This window comes from Chiloscyllium plagiosum, unplaced genomic scaffold (genome assembly GCF_004010195.1).
Source record: "Chiloscyllium plagiosum isolate BGI_BamShark_2017 unplaced genomic scaffold, ASM401019v2 scaf_9550, whole genome shotgun sequence".
NCBI lineage: Eukaryota > Metazoa > Chordata > Chondrichthyes > Orectolobiformes > Hemiscylliidae > Chiloscyllium > Chiloscyllium plagiosum.
In genome coordinates this window covers 5864-18119 of record NW_025214966.1, presented here as the reverse complement: position 1 = coordinate 18119, position 12256 = coordinate 5864, and the positions used below count along the sequence as shown (strand labels likewise).

Sequence of the window (12256 nt, the reverse complement as noted above, 5' to 3'; positions counted from 1 at the left end):
CTGGTCCTCAGCGAAGTGGATGGTTCACTGACCGAGATCAGGAGTTGGATTTAAGTCACTATGTCCTTGTTTCACCTCTGGTGTTACGTACCCTCCTCCATTCTGTTTCACTCTGCCTCTATCTTGCATTTTCTGCCCCTCCCAATCTCGCTCTGTCTCATTTGCTCACGCTTGCCATTGCCTTGGTGTGGATCGGCTCAAAGGACATTGCGAGGCGAACAGATTGGGGAAAGTCCAAAAGTCGTTTGCAGGATAACAGCGTGGGAATATGTTAGTGGTCTTGAGAAAATGCTGCCGATATCTTCACAGGATGTTTATGGGGAACAGAGTGGCGTCGGCGAAGAGACTCGTGTTGAGTTCAAGGGCCGTTGCGAGGAGAATAGAGTGGGTATAGGTCCGTGGGCTGTTGCCAGGAGAACAGAATGTGAATGGGTTCCCATTCCTTTGCTTCGGTAAACAGACTAAAAACTGGTAAATAACCCGAAGCTAAAAAAAATTAACGGGAATTATTTCATATGCTGTTGGTAGGCGAAGAGAAAGTGCCTGTTGCGAGAGGAATGCAGTGGGTGTGGTTTCCAAGACCATTGCTAGCAGATCACAATAATGATTGGTTCATTGTTAGTTCAGAGGAGATTGGACTGGTGATGTTTTCACAGCCCGTTGCGAGGGGCTAGCACGAGGATTATGTTCACGTGCCATAACTGTGCCATTTCTCATTTAACACATTGGGGATGTGTTCAAAGGCCGTTGCTAGGAGAAGAGAATGAGGATGGATTCACAGGCTGTAGCTAGGGGTACGGTGTGGGAATGAATTGACGTGTCATTGCTCGGGGACAGAGTCGTGATCCATTTACAAGCAGTTCTTAGGCGATCACGCTTGTGATGGGCACACAGACCAATCCGAGTAGATAGCTTTATGGTTAGGTTCACAGGTTTTTGCTCGGAGAAGAGAGTGTGAAAGGGTTCACTGAATGTTGAGTGGGTTACATAGCAAAAATGGTTGCACATGCCTTTGTTTGGGGAACAGAATGAGGATTCGTTCACAAAATGGAGAGGGGCTTATTGGCCATTGCTTGGCGAAAAGGGTGGGGAAGGTTTCATTCTCCGCTGCCAGGAGAACAGCATGGCGATTAGTTCACAGACCGTTGCTAGGACAAAAGTGGGGTGATGGGGTGACAGACCTTGCTCGTAGGACAGAAATGGGATGGGTTTACAATATGTTCCATTGGGAATAAATTGGAAATGGGTTCACTGGCTGTTTTCAGGGGAACACAGTGGGGATGGGTTCACAGTCCACTGTGATTCAAAGTGGGGATGCGTTGACAAGCCACTCCTAGGTGAACAGAGTGGGGCTGGTTTCACATTCCATTGCTTCGAGAACTGAATGAGGCTGGGTTCACAAATTTTTGGTCGGGTAACAAATTGGGAATATGCTCAAAGGCCGGGGGCAAGTTTCCCGATACGTAGACCAGCAGTCGATGGGAGAGCAGTGTTTGTATTTTTTCACAGACATTTGCTCGTCGAACAGATTAGGAATCAGTTTTCAGGCCGCTGTTAGGTCAACACAGTGGAGATCAACTCAAACGTTGCTTTTAGGAGAACAACTTGGGGATAGTTCTGCAGTCCGTTTCAATCAGAAAGAGCGGGAACGGGACCACAAGCCATTCCTAGTGTCACTAAGTAGGAATATATTCATTCGCAAGCTGAAAAGAAGAAAATGAGTTCAGCAGTTGATGCTTTTGGAAGAGAATTGGGATTGGTTCATATACCGTTTCTAGGTAAACAGAGTGCGAATGGGTTCACAGACGATTGCTGGGACAGAAGAGCAAGAATTTGTTCATCGACCATAGCTTGAAAGCAGAATGCCGATTGATTTATAGGTTGTTGCAAGGTGAAGAGAGTGAGTGTATGTTCACAGGCTGTTGCAAGAGAAACACAGTGGAGATGGGTTCTCAGGCTTTTGCAAGGAGAACAGAAAGGAGACGGGTTCACTTTCAGTTTGTAGGAAGTTAGGCTGGTGATGGTTTCACAGGCCGTTCCCAGGTGATGCCAGTGGTGATTGTTTCGATGGCCCTTGTTCTGAAAGCAGAATGGTGATGGGTACACAGTCTGTTGCTGAGAGAACAGATCGGAGATGAGATCATAGCCAAATGCTGGAGAACAGAGAGTGTATGTGTTCACATGTCATTGGTAATATAATAGAACTGGGCATATGTTTGCAGGCAAGGAAAAAATGATGCGGAAATGATGCAAGGGGAAACGGGTGCTGATTGGTTCCCAGGATGTTTCCAGGGGAGCAGAGTGGCTATTCGTTCTCATGGGAGTGCAGGAGAAACAGGATGGAAACGGTTTCTCAGCTCCTTGTTACGAGAAGAGAATGGGAACGCTTTTACACACCGTTGCTGGGGGATCAAAGTGAGGATAGTTCCACACGCCGTTCATTGGGTACTAGTTTTCCTTTGGATTAAAATGCCACTGATAGGCAGTAGAATGGGAAGGTATTCACAAATCATTGCTAACAGACAAGGGTTGGAATGGATTCAGAGGCCATTGCTGGGCGAATTGAGGGGATGAATTTACACGCCATTGTTAGAGGAACTGGGTGAGAATTGGTTTGCAAGCCATTGCCACTGTAACAAAATGGGGGTGGGTACACAGGCCACTGCTGGGAGAACAGAGAAAGAATCAGTTTCCAGGCCGCAGCTAGGAAACAGAATGGAAGTTAATTCACAGGCCGTTGATAGGTGAACAGATTGCCGATGGGTTCACAAGCTTTTGGTAGGGGAACAAAATGGGAAGAGAACACAGTGGGAATTTGGTCACAGTCATTTGCTGGGAGACCACAGTTGGGATGAGTTCATAAGCCAATGCAGGGGGAGTAGATTTGGAATGGGTTCACAGGCGATTGCTCAGAATCAGAATCGCACATGTACACAGGCCGTTGCTAGGAGAAAACATGTTCATCAGACTCATTTCAGGAGTTCAGCTGAGCAGTAGTGAGCCAGAGCGCATCCTGGTAAGTTAACTGATATGAAAGTTTTCCTCATGGAATTGTGGCCTTCATTCCAGGAGACGAACTGAGCAACTGGGAACCGCAGGGTAGTCCGGCCCAGTAAGTGACAAGAAAAATTACCTCAATGATTTGCAGACCTCATTTCTGGAATGGAGTTGAGTGGTAGAGTGCCACAGAGCAACCTGGGAAGGTAATTGCTCAAAACCTCAACTTGAGGATATGGATTCGCTTCAGGAGAGGAGCTTCGTGGGAGGAAACCAAAGGGCAGCCTGGTAGATAAATGATATACAAAACGTATATCGCGGCTTTCACTTCAGAAGCAGAGCTGAGTGGCAGACAGCCATAGAGCAGCCTGGGAAGGTACAAGAAATAAATGCCTATCTCGGGATTTGCAACCTTCACTTCATGAGAAGAGATGAGCAGGACCGCGCTGGACTGCAGTCTGGGAAGGTAAGAGTGTGAATGATTTGACTGAGGGGGAGCTGAAAAGTGATGTTACAGCAATGTTGTGAGTTGACTGACAATTAGAGAATCTGTTTTAAATTTGAGGCTGTGTTATATTGAATCTTTATTAAAGTTTTGATTGTGAGTTGATATCAGATTTTGATAGTAAGCAAAGAGATCAAAACAGATTTTTTAGAAAGTCAAACTAGCCAAATAATATTAAGCTGCAGGATCAAGCTTAAGTGTTGTTTTTGCATGATCTGGGAGTAGCTGGAACCCATTGTGGTTCCCATTGACCACATTTGCTGTTCATGTTGGTTGATTGAGGAACTCCTACTCCGTTTTGATGAGCTTCACTCTGAGCATTGGACTTTGCAGCACACCAGTGTGAGGGACAGTAACCTGGACGCTGTGTTTCAGGCAACAGTCACATCCTATACACTAACGAACTCCAATTCCGCGAGTGGTCAGCGACTGAAATGCTGTTTTGTCTAAGGCAGGTAGAGGGATCCAGGAGGGAGAGTTGCAGAAGCCTCCACCCTTGTATTTGTCCATGTACAACAGGTATGGATAGCAATGGGGAATTCAGGGAGGATGGTTGACTCACCACAACAGCGTTGCGCATGGGTCTGGATAGGATACTGTTCAAAGGGTCGCTGTGGACGTGTTGGGTAAAATGGTCTGTCTCCACACCTTGGGGATTCGGTTCTTCTGTTCTTGACTGCAGGCACTTCATTAAATGCATTATCGATTCTTTCTTGGAGCATGCGTTGCGAAAACAACCAGAACTCAGGCTACTCTGGATTTGGCATTGTGTACTAAAAAGAGATTAATTGATGAAATCATACCTAATGATCATCTCGTGAGTAGTGACCACAGGACAATAGCATTCAAGTTTCAGTTTGGAAGTGATAAAAAAGGAGCCCCAAAGTAGTGTTCTGAAATTAAACAAAGGAAGTCACTGAGGGATGAGGACAGGTGTGGACCGAGTAGATTGGGCAGGAAGGGTAATATGTAAAAAGACTGATGATTAGTGACAGTTGTTTAAGGAGCGTCTCAACGTATCATAATTAAATATATAACACAGTGAAAGAATGAAGGTGGCAAGACAGGCAAAGAAAAATCCGTGGCTAAACAAGATTAAGGACAATATAGAACATGGAACATTGCAGCACAGAACAGGCCCTTCGTCCCTTGCTGTGGTGCCGAACCGTAAAACCAACCTGAAGGCCATCTAAGCTATGATATTCCATTTTCATCCGTATGCTTATCCAGTTACCATTTCAGTGCCCTGAAAGTTGACGAGTCTACTTCTGTTGCAGGCAGTGTGTGTTACACGCCCCGACTACTCTCTGAGTAACGAAACAACCTGTGACATCTGTCCTATGTCTATCACCCCTCAGTTTAAAGATCTGCCCAATCCTGCTAGCCATCACCATTCCAGGAAAAGGGCTCTCACTGTCTACTCTATGTAACAGTCTGATAAACTGATATGTCTCAATTAAGTAACCTCTCAAACCTCTTCTCTCCAAGAAAAAAAGCCTCAAGTCCCTATTCCTTTCCTCGTAAAACAGTCGTGTGCCATTCTTCAAAGGCAGTGACAGGTTGGAAATTTGAGAACAAATCCAACATAAGCAAAGGCATCTTCACAAAAAAAGTAACAAAAATAGCCGAGGTCAATTATGAAAGAAAATATCAAAAAGCATAGCAAAAGCTTATCGAAGTATATGAAAGGGAAGAGAATCGCTCAGGGGAAAGTTGATTCCTTGGAAGACGAAACCAGAGAGTTCATACTGGAAAACGCTAAGGTGTCAGAGATGTTAAATGAATACGTTACCTCAGATTTTACTTCTGCAATCATAATTGCTTATGTAAGGTAAATGAACTCACACCAGTGTATAATTGTTTCAGCCAAGAGTTGAGTTAACAAGAGTGAAAACGATGTGAAGGAAATTTATAATTGCTTTTGCATTAGCTAAAATGTGCATACAAGAAAGAAACGTGCCTGCAAACAATGGTAGATGTAACAGACAAGTAGATAAGGTGCTGTGAGGGGAGGGGGTTTGGTTAAGCTGGATATGCTGTGGTTCTGTTCGCCGAGCTGCAAATCTTCTCACAAACTTTAAGCTGGATATGCTTATTCAAACAGTTACTAGAATCTGTTTCCCGCTTCAGTAAACCAAACAAAAACACAATCAAGTGGTCATAAAGCTCAGTATGGGCAAAGAATGGAAGGAAATGTTGCTTTAGCAGGTAAGGAAACAGATGGCAGTGAAGGGGGATTTATAACAAAGCGGTATGTGGTGAAATGGCCAAGCAAAACTTGTACTTTGTTGTGTACAAGGCCGGATGAGGCAAGAGATAAACAGCCTGGTTTAGAGTACTGGGAGGAGGAAAACAGAGGAAGAGCAATGGGAGGAGGGAAAGAGGAAGAATTGCATAAAAAGTTGTGTACTTGCTAAACTCCCTGTGCCAATCTTATAGACACCACGATTGCAAGCGTATAATAAACGATACTGCTGCTTCAGATCTTGTCTCGGACTGAAGTTATTGAAGTGAAGGAGTTCTATTTCCCTCATCACGATTGTGAGCAATAGAACGTTTCCTACTAGAACGGGTATGTCAGAGGCAATCGAAAGGAGAAAACTTCGAACAGTCAACATGGATACGGAGAAGGAACATGAAAAGCTATTACTATTGAGGACGTAAAATTTCTGAGGCCGACGTTCTATGGCATGAGAGGAACTGAAAGTGGAGAAAGTGGGTCCAACTCTTACAATATTCCACAATTCCTGAGACGCGTGAAAAGTTCCAGTTGATTGGGAATTGCTAATGTAACACACTTATTGTAAAAAGTAAGGTAAGCAATATGTGGGAAACTGCAGTCCAGTTAGGTAAACAGCTGTGTTTGGGGAAGTATTAGAATCAATTATCAAGGGGGCAATATCAGAACATTATAAAAGTTAAAACACTCTCGCAGTCAGCATGTTTTTTTCAAATAAATGCAAATCGTGTTTGACTAATTTACTAGATCTCTTCAAAGATGCGACAAGCAAAGTAGATAATGGGGATCCTGTCGATGTAATATATCTTGAATTCCAGAAGAAGTTTGATGTGGTGCAGCACAAAAAGCTAATTCACAAGTTCTGACTATATGTGATGAGCAGTATTTTAAAGTATTGGAAAGCTGACTGGTTGATGGACAAAAACAACAGAGAGCCGGGCTGGCAAGTTCTGACTAGTGTGGTGCAACAACATTCGGTCCTTGGGCTATTTTCAATCTACAATAAGAACCTGGACACAGGTTCCATAGCCAAAGTTGGAGGCTCCATAGCCAAATTTTCAAATGACACAAAAGTAGGAGGGATGGTGAATTGTAATGAGGAAAACATCCCTTAAAAATGGATACTGGTAGGGAAGGAAAGGGGTGCCAAAATGTGACAGATGGAGTTGAGTGTCTGGAAAATGGGAAGTTGACCAATAATCTCAATTGAGATGCACTTCGAAGTGCTCTGGAACGTAGAGATCTGGGTATTCTCGTTCACGAGTGGAAAACAATTGTCCAATGATGAACAAAACCCGCACACAGAGCATGTGAAATTGACACAAACTGGTTTATTTCATGATAAAGTATGAAGACAGATGAACCGCATGGATACAGGATGCTTACCCTGCACATACGAGGCTCAGCTTCTTTCCCGAAGTACAGGTACATTCCATTATTATAGGTTACAAAAGATCGATGTTAATTACAGGAAAATACGGTTCTGACTACATTGATAGTTTGACATTATGTAAACATGCATATTAATGCTGTGAGTCCGGCATTTTGGCCAGTTGAACAATGACAACAAGAAGCAAGCTAATCTGAAGGCAACGATACAGTAATTAGATTAGATTACTTACAGTGTGGAAATAGGCCCTTCGGCCCAACAAGTCTACATCGACCCGCCACCCACCCAGACCCATTCCCCCTACACTTAACATTCCGGGCAATTTAGCATAGCCAATTCACCCGACCTGCACATAATTGGATTGTGGGAAGAAACCCACGCTGACACGGGGAGAATATGCAAACTCCACACAGTCAGTCACCTGAGGCGGGAATTGAACGCAGGTCCTGAGGCGGGAATTGAACGCAGGTCTCTGGCGCTGTGAGGAAGAATCTGAAGGCAACGATACAGTAATTAGATTAGATTACTTACAGTGTGGAAATAGGCCCTTCGGCCCAACAAGTCTACATCGACCCGCCACCCACCCAGACCCATTCCCCCTACACTTAACACTCCGGGCAATTTAGCATAGCCAATTCACCCGACCTGCACATAATTGGATTGTGGGAGGAAACCCACGCTGACACGGGGAGAATATGCAAACTCCACACAGTCAGTCGCCTGAGGCGGGAATTGAACGCAGGTCTCTGGCGCTGTGAGGCAGCAGCGCTAACCACTGTGCCACCATGCCGCCACCGCGGGGGGAGTCCTGTCCAAGAACTCCCAGGTGACAACTCGTCTGCGAGGGCATTGTGTTGGCTGTGTTCCTGGAGAGACAGAGAGAGCCTTAGGGACTTTTGGAGGTCCAATTCCAATGTGAGGTAGAGAATACATTTAGTGGGTCGTTTAGATAACTTGTAATTAGATTTTTTTTTAGATTACATTACAGTGTAGAAACAGGCCCTTCGGCCCAACAAGTCCACACCGACCCGCCGAAGTGCAACCCACTCATACCCCTGCATTTACCCCTATACCTAACACTACGGGCAATTTAGCATGGCCAATTCACCTGACCTGCACATCTTTGGACTGTGGGAGGAAACAGGAGCACCCGGAGGAAACCCACGCAGACACGGGGAGAATGTGCAAACTCCACACAGACAGTCGCCTGAGGCGGGAATTGAACTCGTGTCTCTGGCGCTGTGAGGCAGCAGTGCTAACCACTGTGCCACCGTGCCGCCCACCTCTGATGTTCCTCTGATTCGGCAATGACTCATTTACTAGTTAAAAACAAGGACTGCAGAGGCTGGAAACCAGAGTCTAGATCGGAGTGGTACTGGAAAAGCACAACAGGTCAGGCAGCGCCCGAGGAGCAGGAAAATTGACGTGTCGGGCCACAGCTCTTCATCAGAAATAGAGGAAGGGTGTGTGCAGAGTGGAGAGATAAATGAGACGGGGGTGATGGTGGGGAGAGTGTAACATAGAGTACAATAAGTGAATGGGGATGGGGATGGAGTTGATAGGTCAGAGAGGAGGTTGGAGGGGATAGGTGGAAACGAAGATAGGCAGGTAGGACAGGTCATGTGGGCGGTTCTGAGCTGGAAGGCTGGACCTGGGGTGAAGTGGGGAAGGGGAAATGAGGAAACTGGTGAAATGCACATTGAGTCCATGGGTTTGGAGTATTGCGCCTGGGAACACTTCAACCCCATGGCATCAATGTGGATTTCAACAGTTTCCTCATTGCTCGAAACGTCGATTTTCCTGCTCCTCGGATGCTGCCTGACCTGCTGTGCTTTTGTAGCACCACTCTGGCCTAGATTATGGCTCTTTGACTGTCAGTTCCTGAGTGTATCTCATTTGAGGTATCAATGACATTGTGGATTGTCCCACTTTGGCTGCAGACAAACATGGTTTCTGTAAGCAAATGCTCTTTAGGCAAAATGGTTTTCTCTCCTTACACAATTAGTCACAGAAACTAGTATGCAGTTACAGAAGATAATAAAGAAAGATAATGGAATGTTGGATTTTGCAAATAGAGGCAGATAATATAATGGTAAAGAAGTATTGTTGCAACTATGCAAGATATTATTAAGAACGCATCTGGAGTATTGAGCATACGTTTGGTTTACTTATTTGAAATAAGATGTAGTGGCACTGGAGGCAGTTCAGAGGACGTTCACTATATTGATTCCGGTCAGGAGGGGTTTGTTGTGTAAAGAGATTGAACAGTTTAGGGCAATAATCTCTGGAATTTCAAGGAATAAGGGCAGATCAAATTGAGGTATTCATGATTATTAAAGGTATAGACAAAATAGACGTGCAGCGGATGCTTCCACTTGTGGGGCATTTTTTGGACAAGAGGTGATAGTCTCAAGATGAGGGATAGCTGATTTAAAATAATGTTAAGGGAGATGACATATCCCTAAGGGTTGTGAATCTATGGAATTTGGTATGTCAATTTGCGATGGATACTGCGACAGTTAGAAAACTTCAAGAGGAGTTACAGATTTTTAATTGGCAATTGATTGAAGGCATATGGAGAGAATGCAGGAAAATGGGAGCGTGGAGCATATCAGACATGGCTGTGTGGCATGGCAGACTCGATGCGCCAATTGGCCGAATTATGCTCTTATATCTTCTGAACTTATCATCCCCTGAATCGTTACAAACACAAAAACACGTTCGTAGTTCCTCTCCACAGTTATTCCGCTGTACACTTCCATGTTCACACTTTAAGATGATGTTTACGTTCTGATAAATCGTGTAACTCTCTTAGATTCTCAAAGTTTGTGAGAAGATTCTGATGAATGTGCGATTGAAGTTGCCGATTCCAAGGTATTCCGATCCAGTATCTTATGTAACTGATGTAAGAAAAGAGCGAGCAAGTGAGAAGCCACAAAATCACAAAGGTAGGTTGTGAAATTGACAAATTAATTTGATAATTTTTCGGATAAACAGTAGGACATAGAGAGCATAAGTACTGCTGCATTGTCACTTGTTCCATGGGCGGTGAGATGTCTTAGTGGTTCGCACTGCTGCCTCAGCGCCAGAGACTCGAGTTGGATTTCACCCTCAGGTAAATGTTTCTATGGAGTTTGCAATTTCTCCACATGTCTGAGCGGGTTTCCATGTTTACTGGCTTCACGTCACAGACCAAAGATGTGCAAATTAGATGCATATGCCATGCTACATTTCCTGTGGTATTAAAGGACATGGGAGTTAGGTGCGTCAGCCATTTGAAATGCAGTGCTGCAGGGATTAGGTACGGGGTTGGTCTGGGAGGTATCCTCTTCGGCGGGTTAGTATGGACTTGTTGAGATGAATTACCTGCTTCCACACTGTAGAGATCCCATGGTTCTCTTTCTGTGAAGAAAACTCGCTTCCCAATATGAACTTGCAAGTGACTCTTTACAAAATCACCCTATCACCCACCTCCTGCTGTGGAAAGTGAGTGAGAGACATGGAGAAGAAGGTGGGCAATTTAGGTGTCATTAACAAAAAGACGCTTGACAGAACTTGGCAAATCTCCACGCTCGAATAAAAAACAAGCTGCATGGAAAATTGTATGCCCTTAAAGTTTTCTCTGAGTCCAGACAGTCTTCCCTTTCCCAACACCGAGTTCAAGATACTTTGAAATTTTGCACATTGAAGAAGATATTCAAAGCCATTTTCTGCAATCTCTGCTTGAAACACTACTCTACAGCCACCGCCTCCTGCCAAACATGTGAGGCTAAAACAGGCTGAACGTTTGGTCAATGATTTGCCTCAAAAATGAGCTTCCAACTGCATATCCACATTTTCATTACGACCATTTCATTACAGATTGGGAACAGGACTTGAATCTACCACAACTCCGCTCATCTGCTTCTGAAAAAGTAGCTGATGCACTTGTTATATCAGTTTCATTCTTCTGTCACATACTTGAAATCCTGCAACATTTCATTCCATATGCATCTTTGATCTCCCGATTACTGAACAAAAACAAATAACTGTGGTTCCTGTATATCTGAAACACAAACAAAAATTTATTGGGGAGCCTCCCAGACGTTATGTTGTCTCGTCGGTGCCTGGATCTAGGATGTGGCTGATTGTGTGTACAGGATTCTAAAGAGGGAGCATGAGCAGCCAGAACTCGTGGTACATATTGGCACCAATGTTATGCTAGGAAAAGGGTTGAGGATCTGGAAAGTGACTACAGGGAGCTAGGTTGGAAGCTGAAGAGCAGGACGAGTGGAGCAGTGTTCGCAAAGTTGCTTCGGGTGCCACGAGATAGTGAGGTGAGGAATAGGCAGACAGTGCAGCTTAGCACGTGGCTGTGTGGCTGGTACAAGCAGGAGGGCTTCAGATATTTAGACCATTGGGATGCCTTCTGGCGAAGGTGAGTACATGAAGGACGGGTTAACCCTGAACTGAAGGAGCACAAATTTCCTGAGTGGGAGATTTGCTCCTGTGTTTCGGGCCGGCTTAAACTATATTTGCAATGTAGTAGGAATCAGACCTACATATCTGGGCGGGGAGGGGGGGTAGCAGGGGAGTAGTTAGATACGGGGAAGTGACAGGATGTAGTGAATTTATCGGGATGGTTAATCATGTGATGGAAGAAAAGGATCGATTAAAGTGTTCGAGGAGAAAGTGAGGACTGCAGATGCTGAAGATCAGAGCTGAAAATTTGTTGCTGGAAAAGCACAGCAGGTCAGGCAGCATCCAAGGAGCAGGAGAATCGACGTTTCGGGCATGAGCCCTTCTGCAGGATTCCTGAAGAAGGGCTCATACCCGAAACGTCGATTCTCCTGCTCCTTGGATGCTGCCTGACCTGCTGCGCTTTTCCAGTAACACATCGATTAAAGTGTGTTCACTTTAACGCAGGGAGTGTAAGAAATAGGAGTGATGAACTTAGAGCATGGATAAGTACTTGGGACTATGATGCTATGGCCAGAACGGAAACGTGGGTTTTAGAGGGGCAGGAGTGGTTGCTCGATATTATAGGGTTAAGGATGTTTAAAATAACAGGGAGCGTGGAAAATGGGGAGTAGGTGCAGCATTGTTGAACAACGACTGCTTCACAGCTACAGAAACAAAGGTTGTT

General features: G+C 44.8%; 1 protein-coding gene across 1 annotated transcript in view; it reads left to right on the top strand.

Annotated features, from left to right (window-relative positions):
- LOC122548099 (cytochrome P450 11B, mitochondrial-like) overlaps positions 1 to 10079 on the top strand; it is a gene marked incomplete at its 3' end in the record, with an annotated part of 22010 nt that extends 11931 nt beyond the window's left edge. Inside the window, exon 4 of the mRNA XM_043686659.1 lies at positions 9947 to 10079. Within this exon, the coding sequence (XP_043542594.1) occupies positions 9947 to 10079 (133 nt within the window). The remainder of the gene's footprint in view (positions 1 to 9946) is intronic.
- Positions 10080 to 12256: the final 2177 nt, after the last annotated feature.